Source organism: Bos indicus, chromosome 9 (assembly GCF_029378745.1).
Source record: "Bos indicus isolate NIAB-ARS_2022 breed Sahiwal x Tharparkar chromosome 9, NIAB-ARS_B.indTharparkar_mat_pri_1.0, whole genome shotgun sequence".
NCBI classification, from domain to species: domain Eukaryota; kingdom Metazoa; phylum Chordata; class Mammalia; order Artiodactyla; family Bovidae; genus Bos; species Bos indicus.
This window is the reverse complement of record NC_091768.1, coordinates 36,714,127-36,737,106: the sequence shown is the minus strand read 5'-3', so window position 1 is coordinate 36,737,106 and position 22,980 is coordinate 36,714,127. Positions and strand designations below refer to the sequence as shown.

General features: G+C 38.4%; 1 protein-coding gene across 2 annotated transcripts in view; it reads right to left on the bottom strand.

Annotated features, from left to right (window-relative positions):
- Window positions 1-22,972, bottom strand: part of HDAC2 (histone deacetylase 2) — a 35,367-nt gene extending 12,395 nt beyond the window's left edge. Inside the window, exons 1-6 of one of the 2 annotated variants that reach the window (XR_011568427.1) lie at window positions 22,669-22,972; window positions 10,000-10,112; window positions 8,773-8,890; window positions 6,510-6,584; window positions 5,845-5,983; window positions 3,199-3,340 (exon numbers count right to left, since the gene is read on the bottom strand). Coding sequence is in view for 1 of the 2 variants with exons in the window: in XM_070795943.1 (XP_070652044.1) it covers window positions 3,199-3,340; window positions 5,845-5,983; window positions 6,510-6,584; window positions 8,773-8,890; window positions 10,000-10,112; window positions 22,669-22,720 (639 nt within the window). In the remaining variant the exon portion in view is untranslated. The remainder of the gene's footprint in view (window positions 1-3,198; window positions 3,341-5,844; window positions 5,984-6,509; window positions 6,585-8,772; window positions 8,891-9,999; window positions 10,113-22,668) is intronic. The other variant, XM_070795943.1, reaches the window with a different exon arrangement.
- Between the last annotated feature and the right edge of the window lie 8 nt (window positions 22,973-22,980).

The window sequence follows — 22,980 nt, the reverse complement described above, 5'->3', positions numbered from 1 at the left end:
AGACTAAAACACTGAAATCTGTCTTATTTAACTAGGCTTGAAATAAATTTTGTTTCTACTTGTTAAAAAAGTATCACTCAAGGCATTAATACCTCCCAAAAGAAGCAAAAGAGAGAAACTGAGTTCCAGCTACACACATACAAAACATATATACTTATTTTATTAATTATAATTTATGCATGTGTAAATCTATGTTTATGTATATGTGTATATATGTACACACACACACTATGAATAGTTGATTTTTGAACAACACTGGGGTATAAACAGCATAGTTGAAAACTTGAGTTTAACATTACAGTCTGTCCTCCATATTTACAATTCTGCATCTGTGGATTCAATTAACTGCAAATTGTGTAGCACTGAAGTAATTACTTAGTGAAAAAAGTCCCTCAGAATTTCATAACCTGTGTTGTTCAAGAGTCAACTGTATAATTTTAGAAGAGATGGTAGAGACATTTCTCATTACAATTGACCTGTTTTACACAACAAAGGTTTGAATGGTGGGTCCACTTTTGTGCAGATTTTTTTTCCAATAAATGTATTAGAAAATTTTTCTGGAGGTTTGAAACAACATGAAAAAACCTGCATGTGAACTGCACTTAGAAATATTTTTGAAAATTAAGAACAAAGTATGTCATGAATGCATAAAATATATGTAGATGTACAAAATATGTTAATTGACCATTTATGTTATCATGAAGGCTATTAGTATTCCTGCTTTTGGGGAGTCAGTCATATGCAGGTTTTCAATTGCAGGAGAGTCAGCATCCCTGATCCCCTTGTTTTTCAAGGGTCAATTGTATAATGTCTCAATATACATGAATCTTTAGGATTACTAATACAAACACATGTTATTCCCTTTTTTCTCATGGAACAATCTCAGCTTGAATCCATTTTTTAAAGAGCATAGTTTACCCTTTACCCTTCAATATTAGAGTTGTTATGATCCAACTTTTGATGAAAAAGCATGAAATTACACACACACTCCCACAATTTTTCTTAAAGAATCTAAATTTTTATATAACTAAATACAAACTAAACACATATGGACAAACTAAAATGCTGTAAATCCTGAGACTTCTGTAGTAAAAAAACACAGTTGGAATACACATTGACACTAAGATTTCAGAATACAGAAAGTTGGTTAGCACTTCTCACTCGAGTTAAAGGTGAATTAAAAGCACTTCTCACTCACAGTTCAGAACTGCGGCCCTTATTGGACCAAGTTTTATACCCTCCGTAACTACTACTACACCTACGACGACTACTACTACTACTTATCACACCTTTGGTTTTTTTCTTCCATCTACAGACTACTGATCTAATAATAATGCAAGCATAGTTTTAACAACGACCTAAGCTCACAGTAGACTTCTTTTCTGATTTAGAATGAATTCTCAGGTAGAAATGGTAATGTTTACTAAATTATATAATACTTGAACTTCATGAAAGTCCAAATACAACAACACGTACAATGTAGGAAACTGATTTTAGTTTCCTAAACTTGGGGATATCTTTTAATACCTAAAGGGAAAAGAAATGTGACATTTCATAGGAGTATAAAATCTTGAGAGGAAAAGAGATGTTGAAAGTCATTTTCAATCTTTAAAACACACATTTTCCAGTATCTTCCAACTTCAAACAATTCTAAGTACACTGTTAGAAATTAAACAGAGGCTTCCACTGCCATTTCTGAGATGAGTTAAAATTACACTGTCTTGCAGTGTAATTTCTTTAAGCTTAAAGCTGGGAAAGTTTTTGCTTAATTTCCATCAGAGTGCAATGGTTATAGACAAATTCTACTGGTTTAGAGCAGTGGTTCTTGAATTTTAGTGTGCAGAATAGAATCATTCAGAATTTCTGGAGTCTGAGAATATGTGCTTTTTCTCCAGTATAACTGACTCTGCTAGTTTAAGGATCATTGGGAATCACTGGTCTGTAAGATAAGACCAAGTGGGTAAAGGCACTGGATGAGCTACCAAGGCAAGAAAGAACTGAAAATATAAATTTTTTAAAAGCCACATAATTTAAACTGAAATAAATGAAACAAATGACCTCCTACCCACTTACGGGTAAAGAAAAGTTTCATCATCTGCACTCTTACTGAAAGAACACAACCTTGTGATCAAACAATTAAATCATATATTTGAAGACTACTTTAAGCCCACTCTAAACTTTTGGTTGTTAAACTCTAACATAAGGACATATCACAGACTTAAAACTTACCTTAACATAATAGTTTAGGACTAATGTTGAATGGCATGCTAAAAGAAATCTCCCATATAATACAGCTAAATTAAAAGCAGCTGACCCTCCCCACAAAGGCCTATAGAGTAAAAAGATGAGAATAAAATGGAAATGGTAAACAAATTTTTTGCTTTGAGTTAAATGTATACTGATATGTATTTCTTTAGTGTTTTTAAAGTTCATGTTTTCTGTGCCTTTTCATTTGTAGACTTTATTCCTCAATAAAAATCTTTTTGTTTAAAAAAAAAATAAAAGCAGCTGTATAAATTTTTGAATAAACTTCAATGTGCTTGTAGTTTGGTTCAAAAATCAAAACATCTAGTGAAGCAAAAAGAAAAAAAAAAGGTGGGGGGGACTTCAAAGCACTAAATGAAAGAAGATAACAGAAATATAATAGAAATAAATGTGCTTAATATATAAATAGGCAGGCAGGATAAGCTATGATATTCTTTTTCTCCCTAAATTGCGAGGGAGTTGGGGGATAGAAATGAGGGGGGAGAGAGGGAAGCCTAAAGAAAAAAAGAGATTAAAGTCTGAGTAATTAAAGACAAATCACAAAAAGAGGGCAATACAAAAACCTTAAAAAGACTCTAGTCAATTATTTTATCCCACCAATCTTTATGTTCAATAGCAATATAGGCTACAATCAAGTAGGGTTTGATGATTCAAACTTAACATCAAAAAAACTGCTTCATGCTTTGTGGATGTTCCAAAGTATTTATTCAACCAAATAAAAAGCTCAGCAAAAGAAAGCCCTTAAAGTTATTGAATTTTTGCTTATAGTCAGCAAAAAAGTGAATTACAACAACATTACAGCACATAAAAATGACTTAATCTTTCATATAAGCTTCAAATTAATGATCCAGAAAAATATTAGTTCAGGTGTAAGATTACTAACCTCCTCTAGGTTCATCTCATAACATTTATTCAGACAGAATTCAATCTTACCCTTAAGTCTCCTGTTCCAGGAAAGTATTCCCCATACTTATGGAATGATACAGTCATTACACGATCTGTTGTATAAAAAGCCTCCTCAACACCATCACCATGATGGATATCAATATCAATATATAAGACTCTCTGATGATACCTGCAAACAAAGCCATAAGTTTTCAATAAGGTTTTAAGACAGGAAGAACTACCATAGATTTAGGACACCTGTTTTTGAGCTCCCACATTCCAGAATGTTTAATCCCCTTTCTTTTCTTCTAGCCTAAGAGACCATTCAAAGAGACCACCCTCAAGTCAGAGTTTGAACCTCAGATCTTATAAATCTTCTCTTTACAACCTTTATATCTAGGTAAGAAAATGTATTTACTTTCTGAAATATCTCTTATTCTGCTTTGAAAACATAGTGCATGTTTCTATATATTTATAATTAAAGATTACACCTTAGTTACAATTGCTACTGTAAAGCATCTCACATCTCTCTAGTAAACCTTTAGTATTATAAAATAGGGTGTGACACAGTTCAAATGCAGACAATGGCTTCTGTACAGTCTTTGAGAACATATTTTTTTTGTACATTTTTAAATGACTGAAAATATAATCAAAAACATTAATTTCATATGTGACAATTAAATGCAATTTAAATTTCAATGTCTTTACTGCTACTGCTACGTCGCTTCAGTCGTGTCCGACTCTGTGCAACCCCATAGAGGGTAGCCCACCAGGCTCCCCCATCCCTGGGATTCTCCAGGCAAGAACACTGGAGTGGGTTACCATTTCCTTCTCCGATACGTGAAAGTGGAAAGTGAAAGTGAAGTCACTCAGTCGTATCCGACTCTTAGCAACCCCATGGACTGCAGCCTACCAGGCTCTTCCATCCATGGGATTTTCCAGGCAAGAGTACTGGAGTGGGGTGCCATTGCCTTCTCAATGTCTATAAGTAAAGTGTTAACGAAATATGGCCATGCTTGTTTGTTCACTATTCTCTATGGCTTCTTTTTCTTTCCAACTGAATGGCTGTGACAGAAACCACAAGCTTCTCATCACTTGACAGTGCTGCTTGGAGAACGACCAATCACAGCGGAATCCGAATGCATTTTCAGAGTCACAAGTATCATCATTCTGGACATCTTATGTTAGTGATAACTCATGTCAAAACAAGAAATAAAGAAAGTGAATGTCATATATCATCCTTTCAAGGCACAAGGAAGTGATGATTTTTATGGAATTAGATGGTATAGTACTATTATTCATTTTACAATACTACCACAGCCATGTTAAAAGAATGTAATACATACAGGCTGACAAAACAAGACTAAGCCCTCACAAGAATATCCTCAACTCACAGGAAAGCAACATTCAGAAACTTAGAAAACAATGTCTCATCATAGACTTTCTATAAAATAATAAAATAAAAATAGCGTGTAACGGGCTTCCTTCACAGCCCAGTTTGTAAAGAATTCGCCTGCAATGTGGGAGACCTGGGTTCGATCCCTGGGTTGGGAAGATCCCCTGGAGATGGGTATAGCTACCCACTCTGGTATTCTGGCCTGGAGAATTCCATGGATTGTATAGTCCATGGGGTTGCAAAGAGTAGGACACGACTGAGTGACTTTCACACAGCGTGAACAGTGTCTGAATGGCTCAAAAGCTGTTTGCTGTTAATTAAATCAAGTTTGTACCAGTTGAAGAAATGTGTCCAGAGAAACTGAACTAAGCTTGTTGACTACTAGCATGCGGGCAAGAACTACTGCTCTGAGATGAAGACACAGGAACCAACACCAACAGTGAGTTAAAACAAGGCAAATGATTTCAAGTGGTTTTCCTGGCTCTCTGTTAGTCAAATAACACAGCTCAGTTGTTTATTGAGTCAATATCTAATTTTAAGTGACTGAAAAATCAGCCTTTATAAATAGCATGCATGGAATAACTTCAGGCAAGAACATTTTCAATTTGAGAAAAATACCAATTTGTTACAATCTTAAGTAGAATCGGCTAAGATGTGTTATCTAATGAGAGCTAAAAAAAAAAAGTCTAACTTTGTAAATCTCCAAAATCACAAATACCTCTATAGATCTTTCTCTCCAACTGACAGTCAAGAAAAACTTTAAAACTGATTCCTTTAGCAATTTAGAGATAGAGATAATTATATCCATTAGTAGAGAACAAAACCTCCTTTAGCAATTTAGAGATAGAGTTAATTATATCCATTAGTAGAGAACAAAACCTCACTCTATGAGGGAGCTAGGCAGTGAACTGGTCACATTCAACAGGTAAACAAATTTCAACACAGGTTTCAAATTTTTTTCTTGAAAAGTTAAAACTTACAAAATGTTAAAACACAAACTTCGGGTCACGTCATTTTTTTTCAATAGTTAGAGCTACATCTCCAATCTAAACTGTCAAGCTACTTCTAATACTTTTAGAAAGGTACTTAATAAACTCTCAGACATTAATATGCACTTCTCATTCTTAATCATACAAGAACTAGCCAAATTTCCTACATTTTTACAATGGTTTAGAATGAATCTGTACATGATTTATTAACTATTTTCAACCCATTGTTCACGTTTTAAAAAAGGCACAGTTTTTTATTATAAATTAAAACACTTTTTACAGGAAAAATGTCAAACACAATGAACTTACTTTAGTAATTCAAGGATGGCAAGCACAATATCATTAACATAACAGAATCCTGATGCTTCTGATTTCTTAGCATGATGTAATCCTCCAGCCCAGTTAACAGCCATATCAGTTTGTTGTCTGTTTAATTTCACAGCACCAGCTAACAATTAAAGATAGGAGAAATTTTTTAATGTTCAAAATTAAAAGTTACTATAACTAGAGAAAAGCCCTAGAGGAAAGAGGATGTCATGCATAAGCAAATGAGTATAAAATCATAGGAGGATCACTGTCATGGGCACTAACAGTTTCTCTTTAGGTAAATATTTTCCTGTAGCTGTGATCTGGTTAAATCAGAGCACATAGTTGGAAAGCGGTAGTGACAATGGTAGCTAGAAGAAACGGAGGAAAAAGAAGTCTGTAAGTGAAAATGCAACTGAAGTAAAAAGCTGCAAATAAAAAGTTTGTGACATTATGATCACAAAACTGGGGGGGGGGGGGGGGGGGGGGGCGCGCCACTGAAAACAACTGTAACTGTAAACAGCTATACGCATACTATATGCATACTATACACATACTGCTTTTGTTACGAAAATCAGCCACTATTAAAGCTTGTTTCAAACAAACATCTCAAAAAATACACACAAGTTTAAATCAACTTTTAAATTTGACGAAATCAAGACACTTACCAACTGAGCCACCAGTTGAAAGCTGACAAAATTCAAAAAGTCCATCAAACACTGGACAGTCCTCTCCAACATTAACTGTGGAAGACGGATTTCATTAATTTCAATCCATTCTGTGAATCAATGAAAGCCTTTTCTTACAAAAACTATATCCTAAAAATAACATTTATTTGATGCATTCATAAAATATGCATATCACAGTAGTAAAGTATGCAATTTTATCCAAGGCAGTTAAAATATTTTATCTGAAATACTGCCACCAATTCTTAACATGATTATTTGTGGAAAATATCTGCTTTTTAAACAAATCAATAGCTATCAAAATAGAAAAGGTATTTGGTGTTATTTAATTAAAATATGAGGTTAAATTTCCTAGGCATTTCTCCTTAAATATACAACAGTAAATTAATAAAAATCCTAAAAAGTTTAAATTTAAGTCCAATTGCTTTATGATTTACATTCTTTAAAACTACTTTAAGTATACAGAACATCCATAACTTTGAAATGTACTGATTACCAAAAAAGTATAACAGTTGGTTGCCCACATCCATGGTTAATGTTAATCTTAAAAGATGGTTAAGAATTAACTAAGCTCCTAACAGCCAAGATGCAGATGAGAGAGACTTATGCACAAGGAGACAACACATGCATATAGATACACAGCACATCACAACGTATTTAGCTTCTCAGTACTGAGAGGACGAAATGGACATAGATCGTACAACCCATTCTCAGTTCTCCTCACCCCTCAATTTATATCCTCTTCAAGAAAAAGGGTCATTACTTTGTATAGCTTTGCACATCCTTCATTTATTTTAACGTATACATTTTAGCTTTCTGCTCTTCAGATATGACCATTATCTTAATACAATTCAGAATTATGTAAATTTAAAACCAATCCTGTTAGTTCATTTTATCTTAGGGCTAACTATGACTTAATCTAAGCCTAAATCCCCATTGAAAAAACAGGGGCAAATAATATCTATTAATATTTGTAATACAACATTTTATTGAATCAAATTTGAGATAAATAAAACATACATCAAATTCTATGAATTTATAAGATGTCTAGCAACTATACTTAATTTAGTATTACTGAACAAACAATACTGTTTTCTTTTAACAAAATCATTACTGAAGTCCATCAATAAAAACATCGGAATGAACTCCAGTATCAAGCTTTAAAAAACACTGTTCTAGTCATTTTAGAAAGACATCTTGCACTCTATCTTCTTGCATTCAATCTCTTATAATAAAATATCTACAAAATAGAACACTGTATAGAAGAGAATCAAAAGCTTCATTGATACAGCAAAGGAAAATACAGATATACATACAATTGTCCCTTGGTATCAACAAGGTATTGTTTTTAGGACCCAGATGATACCAAATTCTGGGGATGCTCAAATCCCTTATACAGTATTTTCATACAACCAATGGAACATCCTCCCATATATTTAAATCATCTCTGATTACTCTCAATACTTAATACAATGATAGCTGTATTAAGTTGAATTAAGTTGTATTAAGTTGAAAGTAGATAGTTGTAATGGAGAAGGCAATGACAACCCACTCTAGTACTCTTGCCTGGAAAATCCCATGGACGGAGAAGCCTGGTAGGCTGCAGTCCATGGGGTCGCTAGGAGTCAGACACGACTGAGTGACTTCACTTTCACGCATTGGAGACGGAAATGGCAACCCACTCATATTCTTGCCTGGAGAATCCCAGGGATGGGGAGCCTGGTGGGCTGCACACAGTCGGACACAACTGAAATGACTTAGCAGCACCAACAGATAGTTGTAAATGCAATGTAAACAGTTGCCTACAAGAGGCAAATTCAAGTTTTGCTTTTTTGGAACTTTCTGGAATAGTCTGGATTAAAGCACACAAATAGAAGACAAGAAATATACACACCAGACTAATGCCAAAGTACAGTCATATTTTTAAAAGCAGGGGAGTGAGGTTTCCCTACCAACATCCACTATCTCAAAGTTAACACAAACCAAAACAAAGAGCAAAGAACACCCAAATAGCTCTTTGGCAGTCTGGCAGACCAATAAGCTTCAGGTAGGCTGCTTTTTGTTTGTTTGTTTGTTTGTTTTTTAAGCAGTTTTAGTATTGTCATATGGACTTTTAAAAATAAATAAACAATTAAAATAATTAGATCAGGAAAATATCTAGATTTAGGTAACTCTAATTGCAAGTTCTGAAAGTACTTATTTATACTTATCACTACTAATATATACTTTTAACATAGAAACGTACATCTCTGCATCTGCTTACTATACTCAGACATGTTATCTGGTCTTATTGAACGTAGAAATTTGATGTACTCATCACTGTGGTATTTTGTCATTTCTTCAGCAGTGGCTTTATGGGGCCTCTGTGAAGAAAAATAAATGTCAGAATTGTGGAATTACAACTGGTTAGATCAGGGTTACCAAACACAAAGTATACAATGTCCCCTACCACTATGCTCAAAAGAACTAGGTCTGCCAGAATAAAAGAGATAAATTTCAAAGCAAATCCAAATTTATACATGTGTGTTTCAGAAAGCAGTAATCAATTTCAAAAACAATATTCCTTTAAAAAGGATTACACAGGTCTAACACCAACTATGAATTAATCACTCCTTTTTTTTTAGTGGAAATGGGTCAATCCTTCTAAAGACAAACCCATGTGCATAAACTCTACTTTCTAACATTTTTTATCATAAACCTTCTGCTCCATAGCCAGTAATTTCATCACTGACCATTAATTTTTAGGAAGGTTGAGACTCATCCAGGTAAAATGAGACTCATTTTCTATTAGTTCACAATCTCTCTTCCTTTTCCTTTGACTATCCTAATCATCCTTGCTCCTAGGAAGTTCACTTCATTTATGACACCCTTCTTCCACAAGGCTTCCTGAATACAATTCCTATTCAACTCCTCTTCTCTAAATGTCTATGATCTCAAAGAAAGATGCTTACACATATTGCCCAACTCTGTTCACTGCTACAAGCCGTCCTATTCTCACCCAACAGACAGGAATTGTTGCATCTTCTATCTGTTTATCTACATTCTTATCTTTTCTGCACAACAGACACTTTGCATGCTTACTAATACAGTGTTTCATATGCCAACAAATATTTGTATGATTAATTTTCTACCTAATTCTTTTGTAATAGTCCCAGATCAACTCTTCAGCAGCGTAGACAGGTCAATAATTATTTTAACAAAAATATTTAGTATGCTAAATTGAATTGGTCTCTAGTTATGGGAAAACCTGGGGGAGGGAGACTGTTTTTTTTAAATGGTTGAAGGAAAAAGGGAAAAAGGAGGCCACAGCTCCCACACTCTCAAGTTCTCTCTGAAAACTGAAACAAAGAAAGAGGACTTTCTGTTTCCTTCCAGTCCTTTTCATCTGCTAAATGCCCTCCAACTTTGAAAACAATTCAAAGCAATGGTAAAAAACAAAGAAAACTGAATATTTACCAAAAGGTATACTCACATATATCTCCATTTTTCTATATAAGCCATAATTTAGCAGCAAGTTATGGGTCATGCGGATCCTATGAGGTTTCATGGGATGACCCTGTCCGTAATAATAATTTCCAATATCACCTAAAAAAGGAAAGACAAAATGAACAATACAGACAAGAGAATCTTAATGAACTATTTATTGTTCACTATTAGAAGATGTCATCTAAATAAAATAAGCTTTATTTAAAATATTAAATAATGATATTAAATTCTGCAACTCTCAAAGTATTAGAAAACCAAGATACTATGCATGTTTTTACACTCTGAGGACTCCATCAATACATTATGTTTGTTCAAATATTAAGGCAAGCAAGCTTTTCTGATTTTTAGTCTACTAGAAGTTTGGGATTAGCATAAATAAAATACTCTACTTAAGTTACAAAAAGGAGTTACTGTTCCTTAAAGTGACACCTGCTTTTAGTATTCAATGGAAAATTCAGATGCGTAAGGTACATAAGGAGTTTCACGAGTATGATTTATTCCTTCTTAGATGATTCACTGGCATCCTCAAATCCTATACAGGTGGTATTACCGTGGCTGAAATGTTTTATACATCCATATCAGTCAATAAGGAATTTTGGTAACTGAAACTGAGATCCTAAATAAAGTTTTGTTATGACATACTTACTACATTTTTCAGGCTACTGAGGATATTTTGCCTCATTCTTCATGATTAAAAAGTTATAATTCCTATCTTTTTATGATATCTCACATTCCAGGTCTTAACAATTTACACATAAGGTTTACTTTAAATAACACCAAAAACCCAGATTTTTGCCTACCAAATTCCAATAAAATTAATACTTTTAGGTAGGTAAAGAGCCAGTGTTTCTATAAAAAAAGTGTTAAGGATGCCACTTAAATATACACCATTTTTCTAATGCAATGGGCAATTTTTTCAACAATGTTTATCAGAAATTACTTTCAGTACTAATTCTAGTTTTTAAATAACCAAGTCTAAAATCTGAGCCAATCTGCTTGCAATGGTTTGAACTCACCTTAAATAAATATAATAAACACTAAAGAATGATGTTTACTCCCCTTCTAGATCAAAAATATCTTTCAAAATCCTGCCTAAATACACACTTTTTTTGGTTTGTTTAACAACACTGGAATTCAAAAATTTCTGCTTCTCTCTTCCATATATTTTAATAGTAGTCCAGGATGAACATTCACTTTTGTAACATTATAACATATTCATTTCTACTACTACTACTAACTGATTTTGTTGGTGCTGCACCTTTAATTTATTTAACTCTTCATCTTCAAAACAAGCTTTCCTCTGAAAACAATTCATATATACACATGGTCAACTTTTCTTAATCTGTGCCAACAATAAAGCTAAGACAATACAGACAAGTAGCAAAGCAGAGCTATGGGGAGAGTACAGGAAACTAACAGCTAATCTCCTAGCTGTAAATTGTCATGATGTCTGCTTTACATCATGACAACACTAAAGTTCCTTGAAAGCATCCTGGTCTCAGTGAATTCTTAGATATGGAAAGCTCACTAGATTTACAAAGTATCACGGGCCTAAATTAATGCAAGGAAGGTATTTCTAAGTTATCATCCCTACTAAAGGAGATAACAAGAATAAAAATAAAGATTCTCTAGCTTCCCAGGTGGTACAGAGGTAAAGAATCCACCTGTCGATGCAGGAGATGCAAGGGGTGCAGGTTCAATCCCTGGGTCAGGAAGATCCCAGAGAGTAGGAAATGGCAACCTACTGCAGTATTCTTGCCTGGAAAATCCCACGGACATAGGAGCCTGGTGGGTTACAGTCCATGGGATCGCAAAGAGTTAGACACAATCGAGCAGCTGAGCACATACAGTCTTCACATAACTTTCATCTTCTCTGTGTAAAAATTATCAAGATGAAATGTCTCTAATATCTACCATATCTTAAGATCAAATACTCTAGCTATGTACATACTGAGAATTCAATAAAAAGCTATCACTAATCTAATAATTAAAAGATGCTTGCTCCTTGGAAGAAAAGTTATGACCAATCTGCTGCTAAGTCGCTTCAGTCGTGTCCGACTCTGTGCGACCCCATAGACGGCAGCCCACCAGGCTCCCCCATCCCTGGGATTCTCCAGGCAAGAACACTGGAGTGGGTTGCCATTTCCTTCTCCAATGCATGAAAGTGAAAAGTGAAAGTGAAATCGCTCAGTCGTGTCCGACTCTTAGTGACCCCATGGACTGCAGCCTACCAGGGTCCTCCATCCATGGGATTTTCCAGGCAAGAGTACTGGAGTAGGGTGCCACTGCCTTCTCCAATGACCAATCTAGATAGCATATTAAAAAGCAGAGACATTCCTTTGCCAACAAAGGTCTGTCGAATCAATGCTATGGTTTTTCTAATAGTCATGTATGGATGTGAGAGCTGGACTATAAAGAAAGCTGAGCGCCAAAGAATTGATGCTTTTGAACTGTGGTGTTGGAGACTCTTGAGAGTCCCCTGGACTGCAAGGAGATCCAACCAGTCCATCCTATAGGAAATCAGTCCTGAATATTCATTGGAAGGACTGATGTTGAAGCTGAAACTCCAATACTTGGGCCACCTGATGCGAAGAACTGACTCATTTGAAAAGAGCTTGATGCTGGGAAAGATTGAAGGCAGGAGAAGGGGACGACAGAGGATGAGATGGTTGGATGGCATCACCAACTCAATGGACATGAGTTTGAGTAAACTCCGGGAGTTGGTGATGAAAGGGAGGCCTGACGTGCTGCAGTCCACGGGGTCGCAAAGAGTCAGACACAACTGAGAGACTGGACTGAACTGAACTAATTATGAGAAAGACAACAATAATCTACAGAAGGAAAGTATAGCTGCAATTTCTCAGCAAGAGTGCTTGAAAAAAAAGATGTTAGTAGCAATTAGCATTTATTCAGAGCATCCAAGAAGGCACTGTTCCAAGCACTTCACATGTTATTATCTGTCAATCTTTTCAGCAACCCTATGATGTAGGTATTATTAATATGACTACTGTTCCTGTTTTATTAAAGTGAAGATGGAGCAATGTAAACAAGTCATGTGATACTGTGAAAGTCACACAGCTAGCAAGTAGAAGAGCTAGGTTCAAACTCGGGCAGAGCAACTCTGCCAATCTTCTTAAGTAGTAGCTACTGGGAAAGTAACAGCACTTACAGTCATTGGAAAGAAATTGTAGGCGGAAGCCTGACAAGAAAAGGACACAAAATGGAATACAAACATTTAAAGAATATAAACATAAAAAAAACTACCTATCTACCAACAGGGTCCTCAAATTTTATATGCATATACACAGCTTTCAACAAGTTTCTTGGCTATACTTTGGGGGCCCAGTTCTACCAAGAACATGCTCACTATGTAAATGACACATGTCCACAAAGGCAGCCAAGCTACAGACAACTGCTATTTGGTTTATGCAGAATTCTTCCAAAATGTAAGGGAGTACTAGAACAACTGCTTAACCCTATCACAAAATTCTCTACATGGCTGCTTTGCAGACATCCACTTTTCCATAAAGATAAATAGCTTTCCTTAGTTGCAGAAATCTACGGATTTCATTCACCTCGTTTAAATGGTCAGGAACGTAATTGGGGGCTTCCCAGGCGGTGCAGTACCAATGCAGGAAACATGGGTGTAATCCCTGAGTTGGGACGATCTCCTAGACTAGGAAATAGCAACCAATTCCAGTATCTTTGTCTGAAAAAGTCCATGGAAAGAGGAGCCTGGCAGGTTACAGACCATGCGGTCACAAAGAGTCAGACACAACTGAGCAAGGATGCAATGTAATTTGGGCATTTAAAATGTTACCCCGATTTTCATCATAATACTAAAAAATGCTTTACCAGTAAAGTAAGTAGTCAGAAAAATTAGCTTGAAGTGGTTTGTTGAATACAACAAAGTTTGTCAATGTGAAGTAATTACCAGAAAGATTTAGGTATTACCTGCAAAAATTTTCAAAACTGCTCACTCTTCAAGAAGCTCCCAGAATAGAAGTGGCTAACAAGGTCTACAATCTCTTTTCTTTAAAGTTCTCGAGACTAGATATATTTGATTTTATAAATGTAATATGATGTATTTGCCATATATTTTGTGACAACCTTAAGTCTGGGCCGCATTCTGTAAGCAAACATTAATATTTCTGCAGCAAAAATGTGTAAATATTCAAAATAAGTGGATGATAAAAAAGATGGTAAATATTAATTCAAGTTAAGCTTTGATTCCAAATGAGTTGTACAGTTTTGTTTTCACTTTTCAGATAATTTTGGATTTCAGGACTATGAAATTAACCTTTATGCCTAAAGTTGACTAAAAAATGATTCAAGAAAAACAGAGATATACTGTATTATTTTTGTCTTCCACAGACTAGATAGACCACTAGTGACTTTAACACACTGGCTACTTCTTGAAATACTCAGTCTTGGTTTCCATGATATCACTTTCCTGGATTTCATACCACCCCACAGCCATTCTTCCACCAACCTTTATTTATCAAGTCTCGTAAGTTCACTCATTCATCTAACACATCAAGAGCCTACTGTGTGCCAGGCGGGTGCTTGAGTAAGTAAGTGAATCAACAGTGCTGCTCTAAATCCTCTTCTCTTGGAATAAGGCACCTAACTGCTCAATATTCAGAAATCTAGGAGCCATCTTTTATTTAGTGGTCACAAAGTCCCAACTCCATTTCCAACCCAATCAACAAATTCTATCAGTTTTACTCCTAAAATCTCTTAAATATGTCCATGTCTATCAGTTGCGTTCATTACCTTGTATGTGAACCAATATATACTCATTCTTACTTTCAGTCTTACATTCTATCACTCTTTCTCATCCTTTCTCCACTTTCCAGACACTTAAGAAAACTTCCGTGGCTTTCTGCTTCCTGAATAAAGTCCAAATCTCTAACCACACAGTCTTGGGTGGTCTGGCTCTCTACTACCTGGCCTGACCCTATAGTTTCCCATGTCTTCCCCTTAGCTTCCTCTGTTAAGCGCACCAGCTCTCTTCTAACTATGTAGCCTTTGAAGTCTGCAGTGTCTTATGAAAGAAAACTCTTTTAAGGAGGCTGCCCCATTCTACGCCTTCAGGGGCTTCCCTTGTCTAAATTTACCCTACCAAGGTCCCCTCACTTACTATCTAACATAGTCTTACCTTTCCTTCTTAAAAACATTTTTAATTAAAAATATTTCTTTATTTTGGAGTATAGTTGATTTACAATGTCATGTTAGTTTCAAGTGTACAGAAAAGTGATTCAAGTATACTTACACATGTATCTTTTTCACACTCTTTTCCCATATAGGTGACTACAGGATATTGAGTAGAGTTCCCTGTGCCATACAGTATTATACAGATTATCTATTTTATATACAATAGTTTGTATATGTTAATCACAAAGTCCTAATTTATCCCTCCTTCCCACCTTTCCCCTCTGGTAGCCATAAATGTGTTTCCTAAGTCTGAATCCGTTTTGTACATAAATTCATTTATATAATCTTTTTAGGTTCCACATACAAATGGTATCATGATATCTGTCCTTCTCTGACTTACCTTTCACTTAGTATGATATCTCTAAGTCCATCCATGTTGCTGCAAACGGCACTATTTCATTCTTTTTATGATTGAGTAATACTATTACTGTGTGTGTGTGTGTGTGTGTGTGTGTGTGTGTGTGTGTGTGTGTGTGTGTTGCATTTTCTTTAACCACTCCTTTGTTGATGCAGTTAGGCTGCTTCCATGTCTTGATGACTGTAAACAGTGCTGCAATAAACACTGGGCTACATGTATCTTTTCAAGTTAGTTTTCTCCAGATAAATGCCTCTCTGCTCAATCATGTCTGACTTTTTGTGACCCTATCGACTGTAGCCTGCCAGGCTCCCCTGTCCATGGGATTCTCCTGGCAAGAATACTGGAGTGGAGTGCCATTTCCTCCTCCAGGGAATCTTCTTCAGATATATGCCTAAGAGTGGGATTGCTGGATCATACGGTAGCTCCACTTTTAGATTTTTAAGGAAAATCTCGATACTGTTCTCCATAGTGGCTGTATCAATTTACATTTCAATCAACAGTGTAGAAGGGTTCCCTTTTTTCCACACCCTCTCCAGTATTTATTTCTAACATAGTCTTATATTTTCTTCTTAGGATTTCAATCTTTTGTCTAAACAACACAGATTAAGGACTTTAACTCCACTTAATTATTTCTGAACTCAAAATTGACATCACCCCAACACTTGAACTTTAAATCTGACCTCACCCACCTTTCAATGCTATTATCATTTCCAAAGAGACAATTAACCTTTCTCCCCAATTGCAATAGTTTCCTTTAAGGATTTGTCAACACAAGCATTTAAAGTTTTTGTTAAGGGAAATAAATAATTACTAATACTTTTTTTTGGTAGCAGAGGAACCCTTTCTTTTCTTTTTTTATGGTAGCAGTGGCAGTAGTTCCAAACTTGTGTCACCAAAGGAAAAAAGAAAAATCTTTTAGGTACCAGGTGTTGCTCTCTCCTTGGACATTAAAACTAGACTATGTAGAAAAGGTTAGATGGTGAGCTGAGTCAGATACACAAATCTATTTTCATGGAGAAAATAAATAAAATGCCACTCATCCTGCCTGTTTGTAACTTGAGTGGCTTTAAGAATTAGAATATATAAAAGGATTCCAGCTGTAAAAGTACAAGGTATTTATCATTTATTCATCAATAATGCAAAAAAACCTTTATCTTTATTAAGGCTGGTAGAGTATCAGTTCAGTTCAGTCCCTCAGTCGGGTCCAACTCTTTGCGACCCCATGAATCGCAGCATGCCAGGCCTCCCTGTCCATCACCAACTCCCAGAGTTCACTGAGACTCACGTCCATCAAGTCAGTGATGCCATCCAGCCATCTCATCCTCTGTCATCCCCTTCTCCTCCTGCCCTCAATCCCTCCCAGCATCAATCTTTTCCAGTGAGTCAACTCTTCGCATGAGGTGGCCAAAGTACTGGAGTTTCAGCTTTATCATCATTCCTTCCAAGGAACACCCAGGATTGATTTCCTTCAGAATGGACTGGTTAGATCTCCTTGCAGTCCAAGGGACTCTCAAGAGTCTTCTCCAACACCACAGTTCAAAAGCATCAATTCTTCGGCACTCAGCTTTCTTCACAGTCTAACTCTCACATCCATACATGACTACTGGAAAAACCATAGCCTTGACTAGATGGACCTTTGTTGGCAAGGTAATGTCTCTGCTTTTGAATATGCTATCTAGGTTGGTCATAACTTTCCTTCCAAGGAGTAAGCATCTTTTAATTTCATGGCTGCCATCACCATCCGCAGTGATTTTGGAGCCCCCCAAAATAAAGTCTGACACTGTTTCCCCATCTATTTCCCATGAAGTGATGGGAGCAGATGCCATGATCTTAGTTTTCTGAATGTTGAGCTTTAAGCCAACTTTTTCACTCTCCTCTTTCACTTTCATCAAGAGGCTTTTGAGTTCCTCTTCACTTTCTGCCATAAGGAGCTACCCCATGCCCGAGGCCAGGGGCAGCGGCCGAGAGGAGCAACCCCACATCCAAGGAGCGGTGGCTGCGCGGGCATAGGAGGGCTGAGAGGAGCTACTCCACGTTCAAGGTCAGGAAGGGTGGCCGTGAGGAGATACCCCTCGTCCAAGGTAAGCAGCGGCAGCTGCGCTTTGCTGGAGCAGCCGTGAAGAGATACCCCACGTCCAAGGTAAGAGAAGCCCAAGCAAGACAGTAGGTGTTGCGAGAGGGCAGAGGGCAGACACACTGAAACCATAATCACAGAAAATTAGTCAATCTAATCACACGGACCACAGCCTTGTCTAACTCAATGAAACTAAACCATGCTGTGTGGGGCCACCCAAGACGGGCGGGTCTTGGTGGAGAGGTCTGACAGAATGTGGTCCACCGGAGAAAGGAATGGCAAACCACTTCAGTATTCTTGCCTTGAGAACCCCACGAACAGTATGAAAAGGTAGAAGTACAGACATCAGCAAAACAGATTTTATCCTCATGAAGTTTGTATTGCAGTAGGAAGAAAGACAAAAATTAGGTGTAACTGATAGGGAGAAAAAACAGTTAACAGGGATTAAGGGAAAAGGGAAAAGCTTCTCTGTTAAGGTGAAATATGAAGGAAGTAAATGGTAAAAAAAAAATCTTGGGCAAGAGAATTCGAGTATATGAAAATCTCAGTCTTATGTTTGGCTATGTTTAAATAAATGATGTGCAATAAAACCACTGGTATTTATGAACTGCTGCTATAATTCAGTATCCAGATTTGCCTCCAAAGAAAAGATTACCTATTTCAAGGATAATAATGTTTATACTATATCTAAGAACCCATAGTAGTGAGTGAAGTCGCTCAGTTGAGTCTGACTCTTTGCAACCCCATGGACTGTAGCCTACCAGGTTCCTCCCTCCATGGGATTCTCCAGGCAAGAGCACTGGAGTGGGCTGCCATTTCCTTCTCCACTAAGAACCCATGCAGATATATTAAAGACTACCTAGCAAAAGGCTTGGGCTTCCCTGGTGGCTCAGCAGTAAAGAATCTGCCTGCAACGCAGGAGACCAGGTTTGATCCCTGGGTTGGGAAGATCCCTTGGAGGAGGGCATGGCAACCCACTCCAATACTCCTGCCTAGAGAATCCCATGGACAGAGGAGTCTGGCAGGCTGCAGTCCATAGGGTTGCACAGTGTTGGACATGGCTGAGCAACTAAGCAGCGGCAGCAAAGGCTCTGGCATCACTGTTATAAATAAAATCTAAGGAAATCTGCCAATAGTTGATTGCCAAGTAGAATTCTCATACTGTGCTACAGCAGACTCGGTGTATACTGGGAGACACGATACTGGTGACTTTTATAGTCTATCTTTGTACAGTGTTGAGTGATTTTCTCTGAATCACTTTTCTCCAAATCTTATGATGAACCCTATCAGAGAACGGAAAAATACAACACAGAGCAATGCATATAATCATATAAATTCTGATATACAACCCTATTATTAATATATTGTATATACAATAAAACAGACACTAAAGGTAATTGGCCTCAAGCTAATTTAAAACAAACTAGTTAACATTTCTTGATAAAGTATTACTGATGCATGTATCAGTACATACAGATACGTGTACATGTATCAGAGCCTAACACAGCTTGGTTTGCTAATTATATTTAAGTACAGAAATCACATCATTTTATTTTTTTTCTCTTTTGCCATGTGGCATGTGGGATCTTAGTTCCCTGACCAGGGATTGAAACCATGCCCCTTGCAGGGGAAGCTCAAAACCGCGACCACTTGACTACCAGGGAATTCCTAAAAATCCCATTATTTTAAAGCCAGAAGGGATATAACTATATCGTTTTATAGATTATCAACAATCTTGCAGTATATACTAGGTGATCAAGATTTAGGAAACGAGTCATGAGTCAAAAGCTGCAAAAGTAAAAATTTCTCTTGTGCATGCAGTTGCTTCAGTCATGTCTGACTCTTGGCGACCCTATGGACTGTAGCTTGCCAGCCTCCCCTGTCCATGGGGTTCTCCAGGCAAGAATACTAGAGTGGATTGGTTTTCCATTCTCCAGGGGATCTTCCCCACCCAGGGATCAAATCTGCATCTCCTGTGGCTCCTGCATTGCAGGCGGATTTTTCACCCATGAGCCAGTGGGGAAGCCCCAAAACTTCTCTTACTTTTTCTCAAAGGTCTAAGGATATTTCATCCATCAATGCCTTGAAACTCTCATTCCAGTGATCTAAACGGTATGATACTGAGACTGTAATGTGAACATAGAAAAGAACATACGTCTTTAGAAGTCCCTTTCATTTGCTAGACATTCTCTCTGTGTCACCAAGAGTAGGCCTGTTGGTCCCCGTAAGCCTAAAGGTAGGATCCCTATGGTTACAGAATTTGCTATACCTCACTGCTTCCCTCTTGATCTTTCTTCCTTCTACTCCCTTTAGAACAAGTTAAAAACAGCTATTCTAGTTTCATAAATTATTGACACTGACACTATTATTTTCAACACTGATGTTGTTGCTTAGTTGCCAAGTGGTGTCCGAGGGACCCCACAGACTGTAGCCTGCCAGGCTCCTCCGTCCACAGAACTTCCCCCGGCAAGGAATACTGGATGTTTGTCTATCTTAGAGTCAGTTCTCTGATGCACAAGCTCTTTCCTCACAATTAAAAAAAGAAAAAAAAAACTACTATCACTATCTTTATAAGCTGACAAAATAGGGTTTTTCTGGTGATGAAAATCTAAGCTTTTGGAATTAACTATGCACAGTTTAACATACTATCACCTACAAAGAATTAGCATAATGATACTTTTTCAATTTAATAACCTGTGCAAAATATTTTATTAGCCCACCCCCACAAAAAGAACCCAAAGCATATTCCCGATGTAAGCAATTACATATTCCATTCTAAAAATTACTCAAGGAAGAGCCATAGACAAAAGACAGATACCCTAACCCGAGACATCTAAACATTCAATTACACACCTGCTGTCGGCCATCAGATGGAGCAGCTGAACGGTCCACTATAAGCACTGACTACATCACAAAGATTACTCTTCCCATCAAGTCTGCATCCTGCCCTTGGGCTCAATACTTGCTCCCAGCCCCTCAATGGAGACTCATTGTAAATGGGCCCAGGAAAAGAATAGCTGTTGATAAAACTACTACTTAAGTGTACCTTCTGGTTCTGCAGTTCAAGGCTGGTGACAAGAAGTTTCAAGCAGCTCACTTCATCAGTCTATCACTGTCAACAGCAACTAACAGCTGCAGGCAGAGCCTCAGTACCAGTTACCCTAACCTTTTAAAACCTTTCTTCTCTACCCCAAGCCCTGCTAACACATCTCTAAACCTTAGAAACAATATCATTTTAAAAATTAACTTACACACATGGTTATTTACTTTTCAATTTGGTCATGGAACCCAAGTCAAGACAGTGACCCAAAATACGCATGGACTCTTAAAAAATCAATTCTAAGAAACTTCAGTAATTTACATTAAAGTTAAAATCTACTCCCATCTCCACCCCTCCATGATGGCATAATTTTAAATCAATTTGTATCACATATACATGCAGTCTTCTCAAAAAATACTTTAAAAACATGGCTGTTAATATTTAACACTTAGATTTCTTCTGTAAGATTTCAGATTTTTCCACAAATGACACAGGTGGTTATTTTATATAAACAGGCACAAAAATGATTCATGCTTGCTAACTGAAGAGACATGATATGGCCATTTTTAAAATTAAAGTCTAGATTTATTCTGACCTAGTCCTCTAAGATCTTTCCATTAGTCTACGATTTTACGGTTTATGATACACTGAATGTAGGAAACAGCTTCCAAAATTTTTATTGCTTCACACAAATCAGATGGACTTTCAGAACCTAGCTTCTTTGTTAAATTTCAGAATTTCTCTGGAGAGTAACCTAACTAGGAACTATTTAATAAGTTATTGTCTTCGTGCAAACTATAAAAAAGGTAACCACTTCTTTTAGTGTAATTTAGACTAGCACAGGAAATGGGATTCAAAAAGACTGTTCAAATTGCAAATGAGGTCAGAACCTCTAAAACGAAATCATTTGATTTTTATAATTTACTGTTCCATGAGCTCAAGCTTATCTGATTATTTAGTACTTTCTGCTGTACTCCTCAAAGTTTTCCAACACCAGGACTCCCACCACCTAGAAACAGCTTTAGTAAGCCAGATGCCAAACCTATCGGTCCTACACCTCCAAAGCAGGGTGTATTTCCTGATCGAACAAAGAGCAACAAAGAAGTGGGTGGTAACCGCCTCTCAGAGAGGCAAGCCAGGACCCATCGAGGCTGATCTACAACACAAGCAGCAACAGCGACAGCACGCTGCCCCACCACCGTCACATTTCCCGTGAAGACTGACTACCTCAAACTCGAAAACCCTCATTTTTATTGAGGAAGTGAAGCCCTTTCATTTGAATGCTGAGAAAGTGGCGCTCAGAGAACCCGGCAAACAAAGGAGAGGGATGGAGTCCACGCAAAAGAGGGGTGCGAACGAGCCTCAAGGTGGACGTGGGCCCCCAACCTCAGGGGCTACTCTCCAGCACCCAACCCGGTCGAGGGGTCCGGGGTGAGGCCGGCGGCAGAGAAAAGGAGGAGACGCTCGGGCCAGCCGGGGACACAGAGGAGCGGAGAGGCGGGGAGGGGAGGGATGGGGGCTGGAGGGGCGGAGCTCTCGGGGCCGTGGGGCTTTGTGTGCAGTCTGGGCCGGGGTAGCTGTTTGGGCCCGCGAGGAGAAGTCGGGTGCAGGCGGCCGGAGCAGGGGACCCCCAAAACCTTCCTCCCACGAGCGGCGGGCGGGACAGGCGCGAGGGAGGGCCGTCCCCTTCGCACCAGCACCAAGCCAGGGCAGGCCGGCGGCGGACCGCACTGCCGGAGCGAGAGGGGCCGGAGGGAAAAGTGGGGCGTCCGTTTAGCTCCCCGCGGAGGCTGCCGGACGGCGTCGGGTCGGGAATGGGTTAAGATGCTGCCAAAAGTCGGTCCCTCCTCCTGACCCCTCAGCACCCGGCGCAACCACTCGCGACGGCGGCCGCAGAGCCGATGCGGCTCCGGGCCCGGCGCCGCAGCCCTGGGCCGCCCACCCTCCCGCCTGCCCGATGTCTAACCATCATAGTAGTAGCAGACTTTCTTCTTGCCGCCTCCTTGACTGTACGCCATGGGCTCCCCGGCCACCGCCGCCTCCGGCTCCTCCTCTTGCTGCTGTTGCTACTGCTGCCTCCGCGGCTCCGGCGGGGAGAGAAGGCTGGGGTGAAGGCGGACGGTGGCAGTCCCGCGGGGAAGGGCAGGCCGGAGGGAGGAGAGGAGGGGGGGGTGCCGGGAGGGCTGGGTACCGCCCGGCCGAAGGGCCGAGAGCGCGGACCAGGGGGTGGCAGCGGCGCCAACTCGCGACACTGGGGAGGGGGAGGGGGCCGCCAAAC